The sequence below is a fragment of the Varanus komodoensis genome, unplaced genomic scaffold, assembly GCF_004798865.1.
Source record: "Varanus komodoensis strain SLA01 unplaced genomic scaffold, ASM479886v1 scaffold5, whole genome shotgun sequence".
Classification (NCBI taxonomy): Eukaryota; Metazoa; Chordata; class Lepidosauria; order Squamata; family Varanidae; genus Varanus; species Varanus komodoensis.
This window is the reverse complement of record NW_025336087.1, coordinates 5,773,831-5,800,432: the sequence shown is the minus strand read 5'-3', so window position 1 is coordinate 5,800,432 and position 26,602 is coordinate 5,773,831. Positions and strand designations below refer to the sequence as shown.

At 42.7% G+C, this 26,602-nt stretch overlaps 1 protein-coding gene across 1 annotated transcript in view; it reads right to left on the bottom strand.

Annotated features, from left to right (window-relative positions):
* Positions 1–26,602, bottom strand: part of RAB3C (RAB3C, member RAS oncogene family) — a 101,512-nt gene that overhangs the window by 38,932 nt on the left and 35,978 nt on the right. Inside the window, exon 2 of the mRNA XM_044446513.1 lies at positions 23,780–23,898. Within this exon, the coding sequence (XP_044302448.1) occupies positions 23,780–23,898 (119 nt within the window). The remainder of the gene's footprint in view (positions 1–23,779; positions 23,899–26,602) is intronic.

Sequence of the window (26,602 nt, the reverse complement as noted above, 5' to 3'; positions counted from 1 at the left end):
TCTTCGCTTTAGAAAAGTGAGGTGGGAAAACAATAAGAATGTTTGCTACCGAAACGCTTTGGGTTTAGAGTAGGATTGGGATCAACCTTTTTGGAATCCATCCTTCTAGCACCTGCAAGCTTCATCTCATGCTAGGCCCAGTCCTACGAAGCAAGCAGAGCCAAAGGGAAGTCTGCGAGTGCTTGTAGAGCCCCATTTGTGCAAGTGGCCGCCTTCCCTGTCAGATGCAGATGCAGGAGGAGGGTACTCCTAGCAGTCCTGCCAGGTGCCATTCCTGGAAACTCTAGTGACCAACCTCCTTCCCGAAACCACCCTTCTTCTCCAGCCAGTGCAGCCCATGGCCGCAGCACCAGGCATGGAAGAGGCGCCCTGCTAGTGGCTGCCCCAGGCACCCTTCCTAGTGGCACCTGATTGTGTTAGTGTGCATGGTTGTGCTCTCTTCAAGCAGACTCTTGTCAGGCCACTCCACCAGGCATGGCCATGATTCACTGCTGATTGTGTGACTAGATCTGCAACATCAGGAGGGCAGCTTCTCAGCTGTCATTCTTTGGGTAGGTTCAAGCACAGTGGCATGCTGCATTGGGAAATGTTCCCCTGTGCCACAGGCAGAGTTCCCCTGGCAGGTGAGCAGGCAGAGAGGAGGGCTTCATTCTTCTTCCATGCCTCCTCCCAAGTGGAGGCTTCTCACCATACTTTTCCAGCAGGTTCAGTGCAAACAATTGTGTGTGGCAGGGGGAGGTACCAGGATGGGTAGGGTGTGCACCTGATGCAATTGGGTAGCAGACCCTCAGCCTGCCTGGTTTCTACCAGTTTGTCCATGCTGCACTAAAGCAACCAGTCCCTGTGATGCTGAAAGCCTGAGCTCTTTAGTGACAGCGCAACTTAAAAACAAAGTGCACCCCTCCAATTATTGACTGCACTTAATCACACTCAGTATTTCTTTGAAAACATAGTGGATGGCCATGGGCAACTCCCCTAAGGTACCTTGGCTATCTTTATGGAGGCACCTCCTAGAGGACTCCCAAAATATCATTAACAGCCCTTAATGAGGGAGAAAACAGGCCACAAGCCGTGTGAAATGGCTTGCCACAGCCGTGGGAAGTGGAGGACGCCTTCCCCAGTTGTCCCTAAATGCTGCTTTGGCACTTGGGGCTGGTGGGGAAGGGTGGTGGCCACAAGCCTGCTTCTGTGGTCTTTGGCAAGATGAAGACTGGAGAGGAACAACAGATTTTTCAGGGAGGTGAAGGTTGGATAAATGATAGATCCATCTAGTTGGGTTCAGAGTGTCTACTTATAAATGGTGGCTGCTTATTGCCCCTCAAGAGAAAGTGCTTCACCAAATCAAACAAATAGGATACTAATTTATATTAAAATTATATATGCAAATATGTCTGTGTTGTTCATGCATGTATATTAATGAACTTAAAAAAATACTTACTAGGAATTAAATACAGGTTACCTCTCCATAGTGTGGAAGTGTGTGACTATCTGCCTTGCTCAGTTTGCAGTCAATGGGAGACTTCAAAACCCAGGTTTTATTTCTGACAGTTCTTTCCCTTTAACTGGACAGCTCTTCCAATAGGCAATGCATTCAAATTAAAGGACAGTCCTCTGTAAAAGAGGCCACATGCTTCCTTATGTGCACATATTTCCTCTTCTACTCTTCTGCAAAACTGTTGTGCAGGAGTGACAAACCAGTATATTTGCATTACCAAATTTGCAAGGAAGCACAAGCTGCAAGACTCCTTTTGTCTATATTTTTTTGAGGGTGACTGACAATATTCACAGATTAGTTCTTCTGCAATATTTAATATTCCTTGAATAGATGGGAATCCAAGCTTATAGCTTTTTTATAGGGAGAAGGGCAAACCTTGTCAGGGCCTCATTTAAATTCCTTAACTACCTGGTTAGCATGTTCGCCAAGCCATCCGGGCCACAGGCGAGACTTTCCTTCATACTAGACAAAAGTATCATAAGAACCCTGGTTTCCAATCCAGGGATTGTTCCCCCGCCCCTTAATTAAATAACTAAGCAGAGAGCAGCTCAGAAATAGTCCACTGCTTTCAGATGGAATCCATTCCTTGCTAGGTTTTGAAGGGCCAAAATTGATATTATTTTAAATCCATATCTAGCCTTTTTTCTTTTTTATGCTAGGGTAGGTGTAGAGACCTTGTAAAGTTGCCCTAGTGCCCATGCCAGGATTCTCATCTGATGCCTACTCAAGTGTAAAGATGAAAAAAACACACCAGTGTCATATCAGTGTTGGTCCTAAGGGTAACTCATCCATGCAGCTTGCAGGAGGCCCCCTGACCTCCCAGCCTGACTTGCTTCTGCCAAATCCATTTGATTAGAGGCAACTGTGGGACAAGAGAAATGAGTGTGTACCACTCCAGGAAATGACTCATTCACACGGGCTTCAGCTCTCTTGCAAATTATTGTATGTTTAGAGCGTTAGGGACCATCATTTGCCAATGCTGGCCTTCCTTGGCTTGTTTGTTTTAAAAAGCAAATCAAACACTGCTGCAAACCAGGAAGTGCTCATCAACAACGTGCTGGAAAATGATATTAATTGCAAAATGCTCAATAGGCTTCCTTCCAAGCAATCCACAGCTTTCTCAGCTGCTTAATTAGAAGCCATTTTCCGAAATCATCCATGCTGAATGTCATGTGCTCAGCCCGTGTTTAGCAAAAAGAGGAAGTAAAATGACATGAAGCTGTATTTTCAGAGATGCCTAGTCAAGATCCTCAAGAAGAAGGAGCATTCATAGAAGTACAATCTGCACTCTGCAGACACAAAACCAGAATGTATGCTCGGAAATTAACGTGTGTTCAGCAAAAAGAGGTATTTTAGCAGATGCAAGTTTTACACTTGTTACAAAATGAAAAAGAGAACTACTTTAAGACTCATGGTGAAGAAAAAGCCTAAATGAGTGGTTGTGTTCACAGATAACACTAAACCAGAGTTCATGTTAACCTTGATTTCCTTTTAGGCATGAATTATTTTGAAGAGAAGCAAACCAGCACAGCCTGTTTTCCCAATTTCTGGCTTATTCAACTTGTGGGCCTGATGGTGGCAATGGTGGAGACTACTCAACTGGCCTGCTCATTTGTCTTTATGACAAACACAGCCCTGCAGCCCCCACTCTAACCCTCTGGTGTCTCCCCTTGAACCAGAGGCAGTCCAGTTCTCACCAGCTGCTTGACTAACCTTGGCATTTCAACAGAGCATTCCAACCCTCTTCTTCATGTAGCAAACCTGCTGAGCTATATGAGCTTGGAATGCTGTATTTTGAGAGAGGTAGGCCCAATTCTTACATCAGAGATCATAATGCAATAACAAAAAAAGACACAGTTTTCAGTTGTGGTATATTCTTGGCTAACAAACCATGGCTTCTTTGTAGAAATGGGTTCAGATACACTGACAAGCCATGACTTACAGTTATACACAAACTAGACCAATAGAAATCTTCCTAGAAACTGGTGAAATATTTAAAAATATAATTCCCATCTGATCTGCTCACAGGTGACCTACTGTACCTAGGTAAACAGATGGGGAACCTAGCTGCAGAAATGAGTTTGCAAGAATGTACAAAGTATTCAAGTTCCAAACTCTCTTCAGTACCACTAGCTGAACACAAATTACAAATGCTTCCTTGGCCATTCACCGTACCTCACTGAGTGCTGTGACATCACAGCATTCACTAAGGAGAGAGACGGCATCTGTGTGATGTCAGGATATAAGGTCACCCCATTCTGGTGGCTTTGGGGCACCTTAGCACTAGCTGCTGGATACACCACCTTATCATTTGACATAAATAGGACCATAAATAGGACCTAAATAGATCTGTATGCTCCCTACCCTACAATTCAAAAACCAGGGGTAGAACACAATGTAGATAATATGAAGCCGGACAGCATTTCTTGCATTTTCTCATTATTTATTCTTTGTTACAGTTCTATACCACCTATTTTTCCTCTTGCAAGGAGTCCAAGATGGCTTTCGTGATCTTGTCCTCCTCTCCATTTTCCCCACACAACAACCTTGTGGAATAGGATAGCTGGGAGTCAGTGACAGGGCCAAAGTCACCCATGAATTTCATGGCTGAGCGGAAACTAGAATGTAGATTTGTTGCGCTCCAGCCTAACAGTCCAACCACTGCATGTGGTTATCCATGTTGGTGGATATAGATCAGGGGTAGCCAAACTGAGGCTCAGGAGCCACATGCAGCTCTTTCAGTTTATTTTGCAACTTGCTGCTCAGGGCACCCACTTGCCAGCTGCTGCTGTTGCTGCCTGTGCTTGCAGCTCTCAAGCATCTCACATTGGCCATATGTGGCTCTTCTGCTGAGCAAGTCTGGGTACCCCGATATAGATGATAAAATGTACAGCGCTAGGAGGTTCTGCATCAATGCCGGCCCAGTTTAAAGGGTTTAAGTACTGGTCTCCTCCACACCACCCTGGCACTTCATTCAGTACTGGCTCTGTTAATTCCAATAATCTGCGGGAGATCTGCAGGAGAGGCCCTTCTCCGGGAACCCTCCGTGAAAGAAATTAGGAGGGTGGGTACTCGGAGGAGGGCTTTCTCTGCGGTGGCGCCCAATCTATGGAATGCGCTCCCCAGAGAGGTCCGCCTGGCGCCGTCGTTATTTGTTTTTCGGCGCCAGGCGAAGACCTTTTTATTTAAGCAGCATTTTAATTGTTAACAGTATTTGCTTATTTATCTGCCAGGGCGACTTCTTTTATATTGTTATTTATTTTATATTGTTATTTTTATATTGTTATTTTTGTATTTTGTTTTATGTTGTGAGCCGCCCCGAGGCTTCGGCGAATGGTGCGGCATAGAAATGTTTTAATAAATAAATAAATAAATAAATAAATAAATAAATAAATCAGAGGCACCTCCAGCTATTTTCCAGCACTTATCTTCAGAATACAAGTAGATAAACACAAGAATGGCCCTGGCCATCGGACCTGTGGGAATTGGCAAACCACACAGGGTCAACATTTAATGAAATATATGAATAATAACCACATTCTCATGGTCCACACCCACCCATTCTTCTTAGCTATGCTGTGAATTGTAGGCTACCAACCTTAGGATATTCTGCAGCCTGATGTGTGAGTGCTTTCCAAGGCCTCCTTTATACATTTTCAGATGAACACTCCAAGAATTTTTAATTGGTAATTTCACTGTGAAATAATATGTTTAAAATGTCCCCTGGAGATATACTTTAATTTGTAATGAGAAAAATATGTGGTAGTGAGGAGGAAGCACCAAAAATCAACTAAATGATCCTACTCAATCTAAATAATATACCGTGCAAGCTCTCATATTTATATTTAGACTGACTGCAGGGGCAGCCCTACAGAAAGGATCTCCATGGTGACCGAAGAGCCCTTTTAAGTATTTTTTGAGCGACAGTATTGAGAATGTACAGTTCTGTGGGAAAACCTCTATATTTATGCTGTGTTTATGCTTTGGTAATTTTTTATGATGCATTACTATTACCCACTTTGACCTTACTAATGATTTGGAGCTATTTATTATTTACATTGTATTACATACACAACAGCAATGTTTAATTATGACATACATTACTATTATTCTGGAGAAATATTCCTTTCATTTAAAAACAGACATAAGAAAAAAGGCAACGTTTTCCAGTGTTCCAGCTAAGCCATCTGGAGAGCTTTACGACTCTGAATCCATTCCGTGTTGGATATGAGCCATTGTCAAAGATGCTACAGCTGCAAACGGGCAAGGATTCAGCTGGAGAGGCTCTGCAGTGTGTGTCAGGGAGAGACTAAACCGCAACTGTGAACTCCAAGCTCACAACCCTTAAGCTACCAGAACATTATGCCGAAAACACAGGTATATGTTAAAACACTCTCAGTGAAATTCATCAAGAGTCAATAACCTCCATTGCCCCTGCCCATATAGGATTAAAGCAGGCACTTCTTTAAATCCATATTTAATAGCTCTTTTTACATTTTACTTAGTCACCCCCCAGCCCTCATTTGGAACAGGCTTGGAAGGTGTGAAAGGTTAAAGCGTGGGCGCGCTCTCTCTCTCTCTCTCTCTGTGCCACGCACGCACGCACGCACGCATTGATCTCCATCTAGATCAGAGGCCTCCAATCTCTTTTAAGCAAAAATGGCAGCAGTTAATAACAATGCAGCTTCTAGATATAGATTAAAATGCCTGTTTGGTCCAGTTATATTGAAGCTTTGGGCTCTGGCTAGAGTCCAATCCTAGCATTAACTTTTTTGCATGTAAGGCTGAAGTGGGAAGGTGGGAGGTGCTGTCTCCTGTCCCCAACATCCTCACGGGTCTAATGCAAAAGCATGAAGAAGGCTTTGTGAGCATATACAGCCCAGTCATGAAATTCCTTGTTTTGTCTATAGAACATGGCATGGGTCTCGTTTTGCACTCTTCATCCCCAAAATTTAAGCACAACACCCATGTGATGAAAGAGGACGGATGGTTCCCTCCCCCAACCTTTAGTCTGCATCCCCTACAAAATTCATAGCACAGTTTCAAATACTGGAAAGTCGAGCTGAACCCTAAAATATTATTTTAAGTTTTGTATTAGGCAAGTGCAAGTGATTTGGCCATATGGAAAATCAATGCCATTCCAAATCATTGTGTACATATTTGAACTTGAACTACCTTGGAACAAAAACAAAAAACAAAATCCAGAAAACACGTTAGGTAGATTTCAGTTGGGATTACAAGTGAAATATGGAGATGTTTGAGTGAATAGATAGCTATGGCTTTTTTTAAATTCTCAGTGTTCTGAATGTCTTAGTGGAGAAGTTAATTGTGGCTGACCTAGCTCCGTGCCTATTGTACCCATCTAGAATAGGGCTAGACAGATTGGGTATTTTGTATGTTTTGGCTTCCAGCCCCCATAATCTTTGTTGATTAGCTATGCTGGCTGGGGCTGATGGGAGCTGTAGTTCAACCCATCAGCTTCAGGTACCTGATCCCTCACCCATAAGATATTGAGCCCTATCCAGTGCTGGCAATTTGAATGGAACAACCACTAGCAAAAATGGGAAACCAACATTTCCTAGTGTGACTAAGGACACTGCCTACAACTACCACTTCTGGGGCAGGACAACCCAGTGGTGCTCCCTTGCATGAGTTCTGCTGATTCGTCCTATTCTGGAAGTCTGGGCGAGGTTTGCCCTGTATCTGCCCTAAATAGTGCTAGCTTCCTATTACGTACACTAGCACTATTTTGTTGGCCAATAGTGCGGCGCTGGGTACTGCCCATAGATTCCATTATTACTATGGGCAGTACCCGGTATGTGCCGATTTAATTTTCCCCTTATATTTGTCCTATGGCCTATCTATGTTAAATGTTTTCTTCACTATCAAAGTCTGGTTAAACAAAGGAGTAATTTTTCCAGTAGAAAGACCTTCTTTGGACTCTGTAAGTAAAGACCTTTTCATACGGCAAACGCATAGAACTAACCTGCTGATACTTTGATCAACCTGCAGGAGTTTTGTAAGACACGTGTCTGGCACATGTACTTCTCTTAACTTCACTAAGTGATCCATTGAGTGTTTTTATAAAAAGTCCAGGCTGGCAAGAGAAATATGTCACCGTTTCTTTTTCTGTTCATGACTTGCTTCAAGACAGATTCCATGAAAGCGACACTCTGTTGGAAACTGTACAAGAAGGCAGCAATAAGAGCCCAAGGTATGAATGTTGTCTTTCTGTGCACCTACGTGTCAGTAAGCACTACTGAGCACAGTGGGGCTAATGTCTGCACTACGTACTTGTCCACTGGACATTAGGATAGATTTTAAATATTCCCTAGCCACAAAGAAATAGGACAAGTAAAACTTAAAAACATTCCATTGGCTTGGATCCTGCAAAAACACCCATTTTTGATTTGGTGGAGTCTTTTGATTCAACAGAATTTTTCCACTCGTGAACAGGGGAGAAGATAGTGAACTCTGCCAATTTTCCATCACCTTGTAGCCCTAATTTTCTCCAGAAGTTGCTGCAAAGGGTTCAGGAACCCTTTGGAATAGGGGAGGAGGTGCCCAAGGGGACTGCAGAAAGAGGGGGTGTAAGGAAAAAAGCCATTGTTTTCCACTAGCAGGAGCATTCTCAGTGAATCTCTGCTCAGAACCAGTGCTGCTGCAAAATTTAGAAATGTGGATCCAGCCCATTAAGTTCAACCCCAGTTTATGAAAAGATGATGATTCAAAGCAGATGTTACTTTAAAGATGTAGCTAGCAGATCGAGCTCTATTTATCTTGTAAATTCTAGAGTACAGGAAAGAGAAAGGGTATTTTAAACTCCCTCCTTTGATTCTGAGCTGGATCAGTCTCATGTACCAGCAATTTATTTTGCCAAATAGGGATCCAGTTATTTTAATGGATTTTAAACCCTTTTCAAACTGATTTAATATACTGCAACATGTTCCATTTAATACCTTGGGCTTCAGGCCTAAGGTAAGTAGCCAGGATAGCTAGATTATATCTGTCACATTATTACATTTTCCTTTCAAAATAATTATCTACTTATGTATCATATGTCAAACTGGCCAGTTTGTTTTCCAATAATATTGTGAAAGTTTTGAAGGGAGTGACTGCTTTCCTAATGCTACTAGTGTAAGTCCCTGCCAGATTTTATACAGCAGACACAAAAGATTATACCAAAGAATTTGGGTGTTTGTTTACAGCCATTTTTACAAAAATGAGAAACCAATAATATGGAACTTTATTTTTAGCTAGCTTTGTTAATTTTTGATCTGTTTAATGTTTAAGATGTTCTCTTTTACTTCTGTAATGCACTGGAGATTGTGCATCTGTCTCATGATGGTGCAAGGCCAAATGTTATAATAAAAGTGAAATCATGTTTGTCATATGTTAGAGTGTTGTGTAACATTATATATTATACTGATAGCAGCAATCCCTGCCCTAGGCTAGAAAGTTCTTATGATTACAGTCTTACACCTATGTATCTGGGAGCAAGTACTTCTGAAAAGACATGTATAGGATTGTACTGTATTTTATATACAGTCCTGAAATCATATTTAGTGAGAACAGCATATATTCATGGCCTGTTTGGATCTTTCTCCTTCTCATTTAAATGTCTTAGGGTGCAATCCTATACATGTATAAACAGAAAAAGTCCTATACTTCTCAGTGTTTGCCTGCCAGCATGCCTTAAAAGAAAGAAAACTCAAAGTGATCTACAGCAGAATGAAAACATACAAAATCTAAAACAGCTAAAACAATCATCCAGTAAAATACAACCACTCCAGAAAACAACTAAAATAACAACAGCTTATTGTTATTTTTTAACAGAAGAAGATTCTTTGCACTCAAACCTTTTTTCCTCAAATATTATGCACAGAGGGTGAGATTGACTTTACCTTTAAATATCATGTGAGCCATTAACGTACCCTTTTCATCATCTAAGTACCTCTGTTTGACTATTAATATAATTCAATCAATAGCAGAGTTTGCATTCAATTTCTTGGAGGCAGAAATTTCATTTGGGAATGCTGAATGATAACATTAACTTTGTCAGCACAGAGAGACAAGAAGATGAAGAGAATGTCTCAGCCACTAACTCCGCCAATAAAATCAGTCATCTTGACCTCAAGGGATATTAGCCCTATTGCTACCAAGAGCAAATTTTGTGACTAGGTGATAAAACAAACACTTCTGCATACTGTAGCCATCATCAGGTGACCTATGACAGATGTATCAGGAGGAAAGGAAACCCACATGGGAAGCATTATGTTTATGCATTTATCTAACAGGTGGCTATTGCATCATATTATGACTGGTACACAGACTTCTCCTTGAATAAACCTAGGCCATAACTACCTTACTGACCTAAACAGACCAGGCCAAAACTTTGGCTCAGGAAAATGAAGGTGCATCCAAAGAACCTAAGGAGGAAAACAGCTTTAATGTGTGGAAGCTGTGATAGAATCTCCTGACTTTAAAAAAAAAAAAACCAGACCAATCCTACTTGAAGGCAGCTATGGGATCCTCAGAATGTGATCAGAGCGGCAGTCAATGATTATGCCTCTCCTCCATATTGTTTCTCTGGCCAAAATTATGCCCACTCCCAAACTACTATGAGGTGCCTTGGTGAAGGTGGGAGGAAGCAAGGTAAGTGTCCATCTTCTCCCTTATCCAGCCCAGGAGTAATAGCAGCTTTGGTAACTGAGTGCTGGGGAGCTATTTCAGTTGGGAATCATACACAGGGAAAGGACTAAATACCCCTTTCCTAGTTTTCTGTGCAAAATTATGAAACCATCTACCCAATGAGACCTGCCTGGTGCCAACACTGTTCTAGTTTGGGCCCAGGTTAAGACCCTTCTACTACTCAGGCACTTGTCAGTATACGATAGGTTTTTAATTGGCTCCCGGGATTTCTTATTGTTGCTTGTTTATACATTTGGTTTATAGTTATGATGTTCTCAGAGGGATTTGGCTACTGGACAGTATAGAAATTTAACAAAGGAATAAAATGAAAATTGGAAGGACTTTCAGCTGAATTTCAAAAAGCCATGACAGGTCCTTGTCCTTGGCTTAGTGGCTAATTGATAGCCAGCGCAGTATCCTCAAGACTGGTGTGAAAGGTTCATTCATGGCCAAGTATCCTGACTGTTGCTTTCTGTACTAGCTGCATCCGTACTAAGCACAAAGGTGACCCTACATAAAGTGCATTGCAGTAATCTAACCGTTTTTAAAGAAACATTTCAGTGTCTTCTATCATACAGTTAAGTTTCAGAAAAAAATATAGTGAACAGGCCTCTCCTTCTAAAAAAAAAAAAAAAAGATGGAAAAAATGAGCAGGGTGAACAAACTTCACCTGCTCCAAATTGCTGAATCTAAGCACCAGCCCAGCTCTAGGTTGCATATGGAACTGTGCAAGCAATATTTTTTTCAGCTGTTCATGGAACTCAGCCACTGCCTTGCGCAATTATCTGCTGTGTTTCCTAGTATGAGATCACAAATAGCAAGACACAGAACTTTTCATGTGCTGTACCAAGCCTACGTGGTTCTGTGTTCTGTTGTGTGCCGCAACAGAGAAAACTAAACTCTCATTCACAGCATGTTTCATGCTGAACAGATACAGATGAGCTGTGGAACAAAGCCCATGACCACGTCTATGAACTGATTGTGTCCTTCTGTTGTGGCAGAGTGGTTGATTAGCATGGACGGAGCTCCGTGTGTCCCATCAATTGCATTTTGATCTAGTTATGTTATTCGCAAAGTCGTGCCCAACCCATTGCGACCCCATGGACAACATTCCTCCAGGCCTTCCTGTCCTCCACCATCCCCTGGAGTCAACTTAAGTTCACACCAACTGCTTCAATGACTCCATCCAGCCACCTCATTCTCTGCCATCCCCTTCTTCTTTTGCCATCTATTGTTCCCAGCATTAGGCTCTTCTCCAGGGAGTCCTTCCTTCTTATTAGGTGGCCAAAGTAATTGAGTTTCATCTTCAGGATCTGGCCTTCTAAAGAGCAGTCAGGGTTGATCTCCTCTAGGACTGACTGGTTTGATCACCTTGCAGTCCAAGGGACTTGCAGGAGTCTTCTCCAGCACCACAATTCGAAGACCTCAGTTTATTTATTCATTTATTTATTAAAACATTTTTATGCCGCCCCATTCGCCGAAGCCTCGGGGCAGCTCACAACAATAAATTAAGACAATAACAATTAGAATATATACATTAGAATAAAATAAGCCGCCCTGGCCAGATAAAATTCAATAGTATTAACATTTAAAATGCTGCTTAAATAAAAAGGTCTTCGCCTGGCACCGAAAAACAAATAACGACGGCGCCAGGCGGACCTCTCTGGGGAGCGCATTCCATAACTCCAGTTTTTTGGTGCTCAGCCTTCCTTATGGTTCAACTTTCACAGCCATACATTACAACTGGGAAAACCATTGCCTTGACTTTTGATCTAGTATCTCATGCTAAATTGACACTATAGGAAAATCCATGTTTAAAACTGGTCAGGAAATGTTTTTGAGGTGGGTGTGGAGAGATGGGGTGATTTTTACCTTGAATCATCTGCTTGGGGCTGATGATGAGTTTTTGTTATTTATTTATTTTTCAATTTATATCCTGCCTTTTTCCTACAAAGGGCTCAAGGCAGCTTACATCATTCTCCTCCTCCATCTTATCCCCACAGCAACAACCCTGTGAGGTAGGTTGGCCTAAGAGTCTGTGACTGGCCCAAAGTCACCCAGTTGGCTCCATGGCCAAGTGGGGACTAGAACCCAGATCATCTGCGTCCCAGTCCCATGCTCTTAACCACTACACCACACTGGTTCTCCTGTGCCCACATTATGCCCATATTTTGCCCACATTATCCATTTTGTGGGCAAAATATGATTCACCAGTTATGGCTGAATGGCAGTATTTGGAATTACAAGGTTTGCTAGCTTCCAGATTTGACCCTGCTGCTATTTGCAGCTTCAGTGTTTCCTCCACTATAGGAAGCACTTATTGAGGTTGATCAGGCAAATCAAGTTATATTCCATGTCCATAAATACTTGCTATTGGTTGCTAAAGGTGTTATTCATCCTCTTAACTGGGAATGGGACAGAGAACTCAATAGTCCCATTTTGCCTAATCAATGGGTCATGACTAAAGATGCAAAGATCCATCTGTTGAGTCTGGCACTCAGCAGACTTCTTTCCCATGCTTGGAAGCAAACTGAGCTGAGATCAAGTCTATGAATGCTTAGCAAGCCCTTTCTTTGTGCAAAGTATGCAAAGCTTTGGAACTGACACTGTGAATAAATCTGGTGTTGGAGTCCAAAGCACATGAAAAATCCATTCCTTCTCAATCAATATGCTTCTGCAAAACAACGTCAACACATTTTGGGTTTCTAAGCTCCTTTCACCTGCTATTCCCTTCTTCAAGTGCCTGAAAACAATATAGTCAGTACCAAACCTGTTTATTGATAAGGTCTTTTAGCATTAGCACCATACACAAGCTGCTGAAAAGCTGCACTGGCTCCTTGTCAGCTGTGAAACTAGGCAAGAGCATCTACATCCATTTACGAGATGTGACTTTTGAATTGCCACCTGAAACACTCAAAAAGCAGAATCCTGTATTTTGCAGGTAAAGGTACAAACTGGCTCCTCATAGGCTCAGAACTGCCAACAAAGCCCAGTTTTCCAAGTATCCACCTGCCCTCCACTAGAGCTCTCACATGTTCATTGGTTACCGGAACAGGCCCATCCTCTGGGAAAGGTAGTTCAAATGAGTTGCCATGTCCTTCCCCAGAAGCAACAGCTTAGGTGAAACTTCTCGGATTCCTTCAGGATATGTTGTCCTGTATTTCCTTAGCCATGCTGGCTAGAAAATATGGGAGTGAATGTCTATCCCATTTGGAAGGAACCAGGCTGGAGAAAGCTGGTTTAGGGCTCCGTTCAGAGACAGCTGCTTGGGACATGCTGGGAGGCTTTTCCCCCCTTTCTAAACATCCTGCCTACAGAATTGAGCCTTTAGATTCTCTTCAGGATAGCACAAAAGGCAGGCATGCGCACACAGCATGGAGTGCCTTATAAAAGAGTTAAGACCAGCTACTGCAATCTATTCCAGAACTAATCCAATAACACACACGAAAGCAGCATGGAACAGCTCTCAGCATTCATTTATTTCTTGTTTGAATTTGGTAAAGGCAATTAGTTAAGATAAATTAAATTCAGCAGTCCCAATTATGTGACTCTCGCAGGCTTAGAAATATGGAAGTTTACAGCTTACAATGTACATTCACTGAGGCATAGTTGGCATGAGACATCTCCCAAGCTTTCTTCCATTCACACTATCCACAGTTCAGTTGTGTGTCTCCCCAGGAAAGAAGTGGGATGCAAAACCACACAGTTTTAAAGGAGATAGTATCAGGGCAGTTAAATCTAATTTTGGTCATATGGCCCAAACACGCGCCTTGTCAGAATGCTCAGAAAATAGGACCCAAGCAGAAACTTCATGGGGTTATCTGATGACATCCTTCCACCAGCGGCACAGACCAATGGTACAGCTAAGGTTGGGTATAGCTGGTTGGACAAGTGCAGAGTTACAGATGCACATACCATGTTTCCCCAAAAATAAGACAGGGTCTTATATTAATTTTTGCTCCAGAAGATGCATTAGGGCTTATTTTCAGGTAATGTCTTATTTTTTTCTTAGGAAAGCCATAAGATTCTTGTCCTGAGAGTCCTGCACGATTCCTTTCTTGTACTCGATGGATCAGCTCTTTCTTTTTGCACCCATCTTGCATTTTGTACCCATGCATTAATTACGTCCGTTACAACACACAACGTATTGATGTTATTTGTGCGTTGTGTCTGTACTCTGGTCATTTGGCAATAAGTCTCGTGATCATCTGTTTACATAGGCGTTTATCTCTCGTCCAAAGGTGCCCGCTTTGGTATTTATAATTATAATGTATATTATCATTTATTTTAAGTATTAATGTCAACACTATTATTTGTTTATATTTAATTATATATTAACATTATTATTTTATAATTCAATATGTCTATCGTGTGTTGCAACAGATGTACTATTGTTTTTCCCCATCTGTCTGGCTGACAATCTTAACTGGAGCTTATTTTTGGGGTAGGGCTTATATTACGAGCATCCTGAAAAATCATGCTCGGGCTTATTTTCCGATTAGGTCTTATTTTCGGGAAAACAGGGTATAATTATGTTACATATAGGGTAGGAGGAGAAGGCAAACTGCTTGTGCACAAACAAATGTCTTGCAACTGTTCTCAGATGGGTCTGGCTGAACTCCACTTGTGAGAAGAACATGGGGAATAAATATTTTATCACAAATTGTCTATTCTGTCTGAATTCCGTAAATGTTAGGAGGTTTGTCGGCAGACTAGACAAGTTCCAATAAACATTACTTTGAGCACCAGAGGGCATTACTTGTGAGCTGTTTTTGTAAACAAGATTTTTCGAAGTCATATCAGCCTTGAAGAAAAGTCTGCCTGCAAAGCTACGCTGTTAGATCAGCTTAGAATGGTGATTTTTTAAAAAAATGGCAGAATGGTTATTGCCTATGAAACACAGACTGGGACAAATTTCATTGAAAGAGAAAGGAGGAAGGGAAAATCCATCTTGTTTTACTGATATCAAATTGCCTCTATAAAGAGTATGAATCTGGCTTTCTATCGCTTCCCATACATTCAGATTATATTTGATTTTCAAGCTTATGTAACTTTCTGACTTGGCTGCCCTAACAAAATCAAAATTTTCTAGTTTTACTTACTGACAACACAATCCCATACACTGTATTCAGAAGTCCCACTAGGTTGCAAGCAGCTTTATGCACGTTTGTGTTTTAGCTCATGCAAAGGGAGGCACCAAATTCTCTCCAGTCCCTCCCAGTCCTCACATGCTCTCTGTTGTGTGAAGTTTGCTTGTGCAGATTCCTTCCATAGGGAGGGAACACTGTGACTATGCTGGATCAGCCAGAGGGAGTGCCAGCAGTGAGCATGTCAACCAAAGCCAAGCCTTTTAAGTCCCACTCATTTCAGTGAGAGAGTTCTAAATGTGTGCTTATTATTTTGACCGTTTTCAAGGGATTAAAAAGCACTTGACTCAGGATAGTGTGTGTATGCACGCATGCGCATATGTTTATGTGCACACACTTATCCTACATCGGGTCAGTTTTTATGTATGGCAGTTCTGTAGGATATGACCTAGTGGGTCACTAGATGTGAGCTGAATTCTTCCTCCCAGCAGTACCAGACTCACCGGCACTTCTTGCCAAAGGTCTTTATTTTACACGTAAGTCTCTGAGCATACACAGAGTGAAATGTTGAACCCTCTCTGTCCTGCTTCATCCAAAGCTTTGCTTATGAATCCTTCTGTGCCTGTCTCAGGTGGGAGGAAAGCTGTGGATGCAGGCACACCTGTGTTCCCCCCCCGGGATCCCAGCTGGGCCACTCTGCAACTTTGACGATGGACTATCGAGTCCACCTCCTCAGGAGGGTGGAGTTCTTCCATTTATAGACTCCCCATCTCTAACCCCTCTGGATGTTGTTGCTCTTCTTCCACCCATGGGAAGGTTAACTGGGCCCCTCGGCTGCCCTTGAACTAATGCCTTCCCTAGCAGGCACAGGCGGATACCCAGGGCCTCGGACTGCAGCTGGAGCGGCATCCGTTTCAACAACCATCTCGTTATCGGGGCCCGAGCTCTCAGTCCTGCCAGGACTGGCCAACTCCCCTCCATACAGCTCATTCTCAGAGTCTGAGCTGTCCGTCCCACCAAAATGGTTCGCTTCTTGTGCGCACCTGGGAATCTTGCCAGAACATGCCACACAAACCTAGATGTGTTGGCACATTGCACCCCTCTCTTTTGTTCTCAAGACTCTTGGAGATTTATTTGCACTTTCGGCTCTTCTGCATCAGAGCGGAGCCCTTCACAGGGTTCTTTCACTTTTCTGATTGTCAGATCTCAACAGCAGTGGTTTTATGCCTTCTGCTAATGTGGGAGACTTGGCTCATTGGAAACAATTACCGTCTTTGAAATGGAAGCAATAAAGTGAGGCGCAGAAGCTGTGTGCGCCCGTGTGTGCACGCATGCGTAAGTAAGCGTAATTACCTCCTTCTGATATGTGGCGCTGTGCCAGCCACACTTTCACTCAGAGTATTGATCTGTGTCTAACCATATTCACCCCATGTGTCCACTAAACCCCAGCCTTTGCTTCCAGTACAGAGCCTTAGACCTGAGAGCAACTATCACTTCCCACATGACAGCTACACTTATGGCGTACTTAGAGTCGCTCTACAAATTACGCAGAATGAGATGGAGCGATTCTGGGCTCTATACTGCAGAGGGGTGGGTTGATGCCGGTAATGGGGATGGGGCTGCAGTGGTAGGCCAGCTGCTTTGCTTACTGAAGGCCCCCAGTTCAATTCCCAGCATCTTCAGGTAGGCCAAAGAAGGAATCTCATCTGAAAACCTGGAGAGTCATTCCTGGTCCGTGTTGACAGTACTGGATTATATGAGCCTCACTTGGCATAAGGTGGTGGCTATGTTGTTGTTATAGTTTGTAATGGTTTCCCCCATCCACCATCCTCACCTTCATGACCTATCCACATGTAGTCGATTAGTACATCAACAGGGAAGGTTTACTATAGCTTTGTTTGTGGTGCAGTGCTAGGAAGGAACACGGGAAGCTGCCTCGTACGACCAAGTCCTGCCATTGATCCATTTCACCCAGCTTGAGTCTACACAGATTGGCAGTGGATCTGCAGACATTCAGACTAGGAACAGGTGAATGTGCCTGCTTCAGATCTATGCCAAACCCACATGTGTTCAGCCTTAAGTCTGTTCCATTCTGTTTTCACACTCACGGATTATTTTTTAATTTGCATGACAATGCACAGTTACATCCCCCTATTTTCTCTCAATATGCATATTTCTAAATGCACTTTCTGTCAAAGCAGACTTTTTTCCACCTGTACTTTGATACCCTTCTGAGATAAGAGCTATATTGGAAAATTCAGGAACAAGGAAAGCTGGCGTATATCTAAATTCTGATCAAGAATAAAGAATTAGTCCGTTCATATGAGAACGTGCACAGACCAAACCCCTCAGCCACCCTTGTTCAGGCCCAACTCAGAATAAGCAGGGATTGAACTGGGGAGCTTCTGCATGTAAGTAAAGGCTCAGCGGATAATTGTGCTGCATCCTTCAGGGGGGTTTTGTACATGGGAGAGCAGTCAATGATATGCACATTTTCTTCTTCCTTCTGTAAGAAGTCCTATAGTCCAGAAATCCACCACTTCAGTTGGCCACTGCACAATTAATCCAGTGGCTGTAAGATTCATCTTTCAGGGCAGTTTTTGAGAAAGCAGTCTATATGGTGTGCTCTGGTGAAAGGTTTTTATATGTTTACAGATCCATAGGAAAAAAATGGCCAATTTTCCCATAAATGCCAAACATTACAGCTGGCCATTCAAAAGAACCAGTAAAAGTGGTTTGTCCAAGATTGTCTCAGTGGTTAATGGATACCCTACCCTGCTCTTCAGCTTTGCTCTGCATTTCTCTCCCTCTCTCTCTCTCCCTCTCTCTCTCTCTCTATTAGCTGAGATATTGCTAAGCTGGGCATGCAAAACTGACAAACTCCCCAAGTGAAAAAGGAAGGGGAAGGCAAAGCACAGACAGCAGATAAAACACACAGCTATGATTTGCACATCTTTAGAAAAGGAACTCGGAGCACTGCGGCACTGCAAGTTGTTTGACTCTGACAGCTTCCCTGGAGATGATCAGTTATTGCCTCCATTTTATAGCCACCGGCAATCCGTTGTGCGTGAATGCTTTGTAAAGGTAAATAGTGAAGAAATGTAAACACTCCTCTATGCATGTGGCATCTTTGTACAAACAGAAAATAGACAAAAGTCTCAGGCCTTGTCAGGGCTGCTCTAAGACTTCTTGGTTTCTGTGAGAAAGGGCACTGTGGTGGCCTTCCCCAAACCCCATTCCACACAGAGAAGCTGACCAGCCAGGCGGCTGAGTCTTCCTTCTAGACTGCTGAAGTTGCTGTGTTCTGGATATTCTGGGCAGTATTTTAAATATTTGCTCTGCTGCTAGGCTTTACACTGTTTTTCACTTTTATACTGTTTTAACTATTTACAATTTTATACTATATGTTTTAAATTGTTGTGAACCACCCAGAGAACCAGAGTTCCTGGGTGGCATTAATATAACAATAAACAGATGCCAGGCAGCCTTCAGTAGCCCTTCCAAGGTGCTGCTGTGGCACTTTGAAGGGGATGCTGGGGCTGCTGAAACAGGAAGAGGAGAGAGAGAGAAAAAAAAGGACAAGGCAGCCTCAGCAAGCTGAAAACAGCTCAGCTTCATACTAGAGAAGGGGGAAGCCACTGCCAACCAGCTTGGAAGTGCTTGGGCACTTGTGAGGCAGCTGGCAGTGGCCAGGGCAAACCCAGGATGAGCAGCAAGGGCTACTTGTCTTGCCAGGAGAGTCACCAGCTGTGTGTCTTTCCCCACGGTGGGATCAATCGTCTGGGTTCAGGCAATATAGCAACACACTGGGTAAAAACAGGCCCAAGAAAAGCATGTGGGTTCTCTTCATGGGGCATTTTCAAAAATAAGCCCCTCATGGGTTGCTGAGGCAGAGTTTGCATGACATGGAAACCCACCAACAATAAACTTCAATGACTGGTCACTGTGTCAAACCAAGTCCATGTCTAAAGTGACCATCACATTCTGCATACACAAAAATGTAGGCTGGGAAAGGAAAGGAGGAAAGGGGGAGGGACTTCTCTGTGACAGCCCTCAGATTACAGTGTGCATGGACTCCAGTTTGCATCAGGGGAACCTTTCTTGGAACCCAAGTTTCTCCTTTCTTTCCTCTTTTCTCATGCATTTTACTGTAAAATCGGTTTCTTTTGGCACTGAAAACTGTGGCTTCATGGGAGTTTATAAGTATGCTGAGGCTCAGACCCCACCTCTGTCATCTAGTCAGTTTTTTGGGCAGGTTACTTGTCCCCTGCCATGCTTCCCATGGAGGCCATTTTGTGATGGTGCCCAGGACAGTTTCTCAGCCATACATGCCTACAGTCCCAAAAGGTGGCCGAGCCCTGATCTAAAGAGCCCCCTGAGCTCCTGCAGTGCTACATCAGCCTCTACAACCTGGTGCCTTCCAGGTATTTTGGACTACAGCTACCTTTATCCACGCTGGCTGGAGATAGTCACAGCTCCAGCCCAACAGATCTAAATGGTACCGGGCTGGGGAAGGCAGACCTTGGCTGTGTGTGTGTGTGATGGTGATAAATCTAGAAAGAAAACACAAAGGACCAGCTGGAAGGGGTCATGACTGTGTTCTCCAGAGCTTTTGCACTGCAGGATGCCTTCGCATAGCTCCTCTTAGCCATTGCAACATAGCAGTGGAGCATTTGAGTTCATTCTATAAATAATCAATGGAAAGCAAAAGTGCAAACATTAAAATATGAATGGGACAGAATGGCCAATGAATGATAGGCAGCAGAGCTGAAAGCACGATCTATTCCCAGCATAGGAAGGATGGGATACGAAGAAGGTAATAACTCAAGAGAAGAGGAAGGCCTTGCTGGAACTAAAGCACACATTGCTCAGTGCTGCTCACATGCGTGATCTGCTAGAAATGGACAGGAGTGGCTTGGGCGGAAGAGGCATTAAGAGTGAATGCAGGAATACTTGGAATGCTTTCCCCAAGGAGATTCGCCTGGTGCCTTCCTTACTTTCTTTTTGGTGCCAGACAAAGACCTTTTAATAACTATTTGCCATAGACCTTTGTATTATATGTGTTGGTGTATTTTATTGTTGTTTTTAATGCATTATGGTTTTATTATATTTTTGTTGTGTTTTTATTTCATGTTGTGAGCCATCCAGAGGTGCTGTGGCACACTTGAGTGGCATACAAATGTTTGAAACAAATAAATGAATAATAAATAAGAAGGGATGGGTGAGAATGTTGTTTCAGTTCCGCCTTGAACAGATTTTGGAAAGTGCAAAATGTGCACAGTGCTCCATATTCAGGGTAAAAAGAACTTGAAATTACAAAACTGAATGTGGGAGAAAATGAAAGTAACAGGCTCAAGGCTTTGAATATTGGGTTAGACTCTTGGCTTGCCATGTGCTCACTTGACAAACTGCTTTTCCTCAGCCTCAGTCTGCCCTTCTGTGCTATGGGTAGATGTGAGAGATGGGAGTATTTTGTTTCAGTTGGAAGCATAATAATACCATCTGCAGTAGAGGGATGGCAATATGGAGCTGCCATGCAATGCGATTATAAGGAATGGGAACATTTGTGTGAAGCAGACCTTTCCATCTGCTAAGTGCTAAGTGACTGCTATGTATTATTAGGATCAGTGCTGTTAAAAAACAGTGTGAAGAGAACCCTGAAACATGTACAAATGATACCACTTGCTCATATGTTTGGATCCAAGCTTAGTTGTTTTGCTTTGCATACTAAACTGGTTTATCTGTTTGGCAAAAGAGACTTTTAAAAGCAGAAGGCAGTGGAATTTTCTCCCTGATGAACTGCCAGATGGAGCTTGAAAAGGGTTTGGCTTTTACACAGCACTTGCTAGAATAAATCTGCTGTCTGCACTCTGTTATTGGCAGCAGATTTTCTACTCCATGTTTTTTGCGTGAGGCCTGCTCTTGAGCTAAATTACTGGACAGCTCCTCCGCTTGCCTCTCAGCTTCATTTCAGAAATATGCACATTACAGCAGCCAGCTGAATTTTGTGAGGATCCATCACCCAGTGTGCAATGCCATGTCCAGAACATAAAATAGTTCAGTCCTTGCTCAGAGGTCTTATAACGGCATTAGATGGGTATGGCAGAAACAGAAGGGAAAGGCTGAAGGAGAAAGAGATAATTTATATTACTCCTTCTAACAAAGGAAGTATGGATTTTCTTACATCCATTCTCTCCTTGGTTCACAGATCAACAAAGATCTTTTTCTAGCAGGAAAAATGGCACTCAGGGAGGTTTACTATCATAAATGGAGCTTGATTAAACATTAATAACAAATGCATTCAAAATACTATTAAAGTACAACAATAGCAAAAGAAATATGGCATCCAATCCAACAGGCACAGGCTTGCTTGAATAAAAAGGTCTTTGCTGCAGGCAGGAGGACAGCCAAGAGAGAGCAAATCTAGTCTTAGACCTTGGAGCAGGCACCAAGAAGGCTGCAGAAGGATTAAGGAGATTCAGCAAGCATGAGACCAGGGAAGATTAAGGCTCTGCTGAAGAACTTGGGTTTTGGGAATGGCAGCAAAGGGAAAAATGGAAGAAAACTGATGAGTGACTAATTTGGGTGTGGAAGAAAACAGGGCATATGGCATGTGGAGGTGGTTGGAGAAACATGAAAGGGCTGCTGAGCTTTTATGGCTGGTGTGGGAAACCTGTGGCCCACCTATCAAGCATTGCAAGCAAACAGCTTCCAGAGGGCTGCATGCTCCCATTCCTGCTTTAATAGCAGAGCTGGGAAACCTTGGACCCAGAAGCCAATCCAGCTCCCTGGCATCCCTTTCTTCCCCTTTGGAATTCCCCAGAAGCTTCTATTCCCTCCTCCAACTACCCATTGTTTTGTGTGGTTTCCCCCATTATAGAGGCCGAGATGCTGCTCCTAAGGTTTAGTGACTGGCATGGGAAGCTTTAAGCTACAGCATGCTGGGGGTTTTGTACTTGTATGTTTACCCCCACCCCTTTGGCCTATGCCCTGCCCACCAATTTGATGTAGCTTTCAAATGAATTCACCCCTCGAGCAAGAAGAGACTTCCTACCCCTGTTTTACAAAGACAAAGAGCAGAAGTAAAGGAAAGGTAAAAGCAGCTGCAGCAGTGAGTGGTAAACAATAATCCAACACCAATTTTTTTGTTTGTTCTTTTAGCTTTTTAAGGGAATACCATAATAAACACAGACAAAACTGCTGAGGTTTTGCCATTCTTATTCTAGTCATTCACAAAATCTGGCCCTTCCCCAATTAGCAGCTCTGGCTCCACAGTGTGTTCTCAAGACACAGGATGGAGCCACTTTGCTCCAGCTGAAGAGTCTGACTCTGGTCAGAAGGAAGGTGAGTTTAGAATGCCTTGCATGACATAATGGCACAGATGTGTCAAATAAATGTAATCAGCTGCCATTTAATCCATTATTAATAGGGCAGGGTATACTATTAAAAATATATAATGTAAACAACAGGCTTGCTTATTCATTTACTGCTGGTTTGCATGGTTTCTTTAGCCAGCTAAGAGATACAGGTATTGCTGGGCTTTTATGTTCCTATTCTTTTTGCTGCTTCCAAGAGATTCTTAAGGTCCTTCTGCATTAAAGGGATAAGAGGAACCTGGCTGGATCACAGCAAGGATGCATGTAATCCAACATCCTGCTTTTACAGGCAACCAGCTGCCCACAGCAATCCCACATGCAGGATATGAATGCAACCACACCATCCCACCCAACCTGCTCACACCTGGCAAACCAAGGCATACTGCCCCTGATCCTGGAGGTAACCAATAGCCATCATGATCGGCCAATTCCCCTTTCAAAACCATCTGATTGGTCGCCCTCACTACATCTTATGGAAGTGAATTCCATGGTGTAACTATCTGCTGTGTGAAGAAGTGGGATGGTGTAATGTGGTATCCTGGAACAGCAGGTGGTTGGACTCGATGGCCTTCATGGCCCCCTCCAACTCTACTATTATATGATTCTATTAAGTCCTTCTTTTTATCTCACCTGAATCTCCCACCTATCAGCTAAATGACCCTGGTTTTTCTTATTTACTGATTTAGTATTTGCTATTTAACAGGAATAAACCACATAGGTATCCTTGTAGGCCAACCCTAGGATCCTGCAGTATCCTAGGTCTAGAAGTATCAAGTATCTTAAGAAGCTAATTTCTTCCACATAATAATAAAAGCATAATTTTGACTCGTACCAAAACGTTTTCATGGCCAATCACATCAAAACTGGCAACCTCTGCAACGGTAGCAGGGGGGCAGTCCTGGGAGCTGGCCTGTAGCAGATGGTAGAAGCTTTACAAGTGGTACAGAGAAGCTTAACCATGTGTGGAAAGAAAAAGAGATCCCGTGTAAAGCGTTCACATTAGCAATGTAGCCAGTTTGAGAAACATCATGTGGTTTCCACTGTTTCCCAATCACAGCAGCAACAGCAATGCAGGTGGCAAGTCAACACACACGTGTTTCCAGTTCACACCTGTCCCATGTGCCACTTACCAGTCTTGCACAGCATTGAAGGACTCTTCGTTGGTGATGTCATACATTAAAATGAAGCCCATTGCACCCCGATAGTAGGCTGTAGTAATTGTCCTATATCTTTCTTGACCAGCTGTGTCCTAAAACAATGAAAAACAGATGGATGATGACTACAAGCTCTCATGATCCAATTTTTTTAAAAACTGGCTGTTGCACTGAAAACTGTGAAGCCCACACATTTGAGTAGGATTTAAAAACATTTCCTTCTAATAAAGAGGGGGACAGTAAAAGTATAGAGTTCCCTTTGGAATTACTGTGTGAATGCCTATGTTTGCATATGTGTAGGTACAGGAGAGAAGTGAAAGGTTGGAGAAATGTGCTGAGATTCTTCTCTGCTTGCTGTTTCTTTCTGCAGTCCTCCTCCCTAGCTGCTTTCCCCACAATTAACTAAAACATCTGTCCCTGAAAGGGAGGAAAATACCTGGGAGAAGGCACAGGAAATGCAGAGGAGAGGAGCAGAGTTAAGCACACTAATCCAGCCTCCACTTCTCCTCCAGGAAGCCTCCTTTGCATCTTGGCAACAAACATGAAGATGAGTGTGTTCTCTACCTATAATTGTCGTCAAGGTTAGGCATGGCTGGGCACCTGCCAGTGGACCGTGCCCTAGCAGAAGCCCACTGGTAAAGGTCCACTGAAGTTGCTCCTCCTTTTCACCATCGCAGCCTGCTCTTCATCTGTCTCTTAACCAGGTCCAGCAGGCAGATGCTTCTGCCTCCCTTTGCAATGGTGCTTTGCCTGACAAACAACCAGGCATTGGCAGCGATGAAAAAAAGAATGACGAGCAGTAGCAGCTGGGGGCAATGCAGCAAGATGAAAGGCCCATGGAAAAAGTGGTTGAAGAAGCCTTGACCAAAGATCTTTAAAAACCTGAAACCAGCATCATTTGCGCTACATTTATCGTTCTGATCTGCAAAGGCAAGTTTAGAAAACCAGGGCAAGTTCACTTCTTGGTGTTGTTGCAATGGATCCTGTAATGATTGATTATGCAACTAGCTCGAATATGCAGGATAACTCTTAACACGCCTGGTCATTTCATAAATAGGAAGCTGTCTTACACAGAGTCAAATCCTTGGGCCACATGGCCCAATATTGTCAACACTGACTGGCAGCAGCTTTCTAGCAATTCAGGAAAGCATTTTCCTATCCTGACACAGAGATGCTTTGGAGACTGCACTTGGGACCTTTTCCATGCAGACGATGCACCCCACCATTGATCCTCAAAACAAAAAGGTAACTTCAGTCCACAATGTTCCCTGAGCCCATCATTGATTCACTCTAAAATGATACAACACCCTTACCTTCTCCCTGCCTCCACCCTGCAAAACAGGAAAAAAATGGTCCATGAATGTGAAATCCATGCAACTTAGGAAAAGCTAGTCTGCTGTGGAATCTGTTGGTTGGATTAACAGAAATCCAAACTCATTTAAATCTCTTGAGGATTTTTTTTGACATCCCCAAGTGTCACACCAACTTCCCCCACCTGATGTTCTCTAAACGTGTTGTGCTACAATTCCCATTATCCTCAGTCAGCATACTTGCCTAGCTGTAAAATAAAAAACAATGTCTGAAATGAGGCATTGCACATTATAAATAATATTAGCAAAAAGCCTTTAATGAAATGTTCTTTTACACATTCTGCAAATGGCTTTTGGGAGCATACATGTTTACAAGCTTCTTCTCCCGTCCCTTCCAGATTTCTGAGTTTGCTCTCATGAATTGCTGCTTCACATGAAAATGTCCTGGTGGATTGTGCCCACTGACTTATTCTTGCAAAATTAACCATATACTTAATTCATTCCAAAGGGCTTTAAATTTAGTCTCTTTGGAGTGTGTCCATAATTTATTGGAACTATATAACATTTAATTAATGTTAATATCACTAAATGTGACCTCATTTGCTTAAAACAATATGCTAATATTTTCCTGAACCATTTCTCTACACAGAGAATTTTGTATCTCTTTGGTTTCATTTATTATGCCTGGCTTTTATGCAGATAGAAAGCACAGGAGAATTAATTTCCATATTTCATTTACATTTCCTGCTGTAAATCAATCCTGATTTTCCTCATTAAACCCTGACATGGGCCTCTGTGTAAACCTAGTTCTTTTATCGATTCAATCTTGCTTACTCACTGGTACTAATTTACCCACTGATCAGATTATCTTTAATTCCAAAATGCAGCCGTCTGCTTTTTAGCCCAGAGTCGCCTTCTAAGCAAAAACCTAACAGCATAAGCCTGACAACTATTGATAAAAACTTGACCTATTCTTCCATGAAGATGTTACCATGGCAATTGGCAATCCATCTTCTTCCTGGATGAACAGAGAAAATACATAAAGATTTTCGATGGAGTCCTTTCGTTGATCAAAAACCAGGTATGGTACATGTAGGGAATGTTCTTGAAAATGTTTTCACCATGTTGGCCATTTTACAGACATGATCTAACAAAAATTTATCCAGGGCAGCAACACCTAATGTTTTCAGTCCAAAATATGAAAAATGCAGAAGTCCTACCTACTTTTGTTCAATGACACTTACACACTTGTAGGTATATGTAGGATTGCAACCCAATCACACAAACATTTATGTGGAAGAAAGCCCCCTTAAGTTAAATAGGGATTATTAAGTGAATATGCATGGGATAACAGCCCTAAGAGGACTGCAAATGGACAATTTATTTCTAAACATGATTGGCGCACTTTGCAAGATTCCACTTAGCCAGCTTTCTCATGGGATTTAAAAAAAAGTTGATGACCATGAGTTTGTTTAAGCATGTTCTAAGG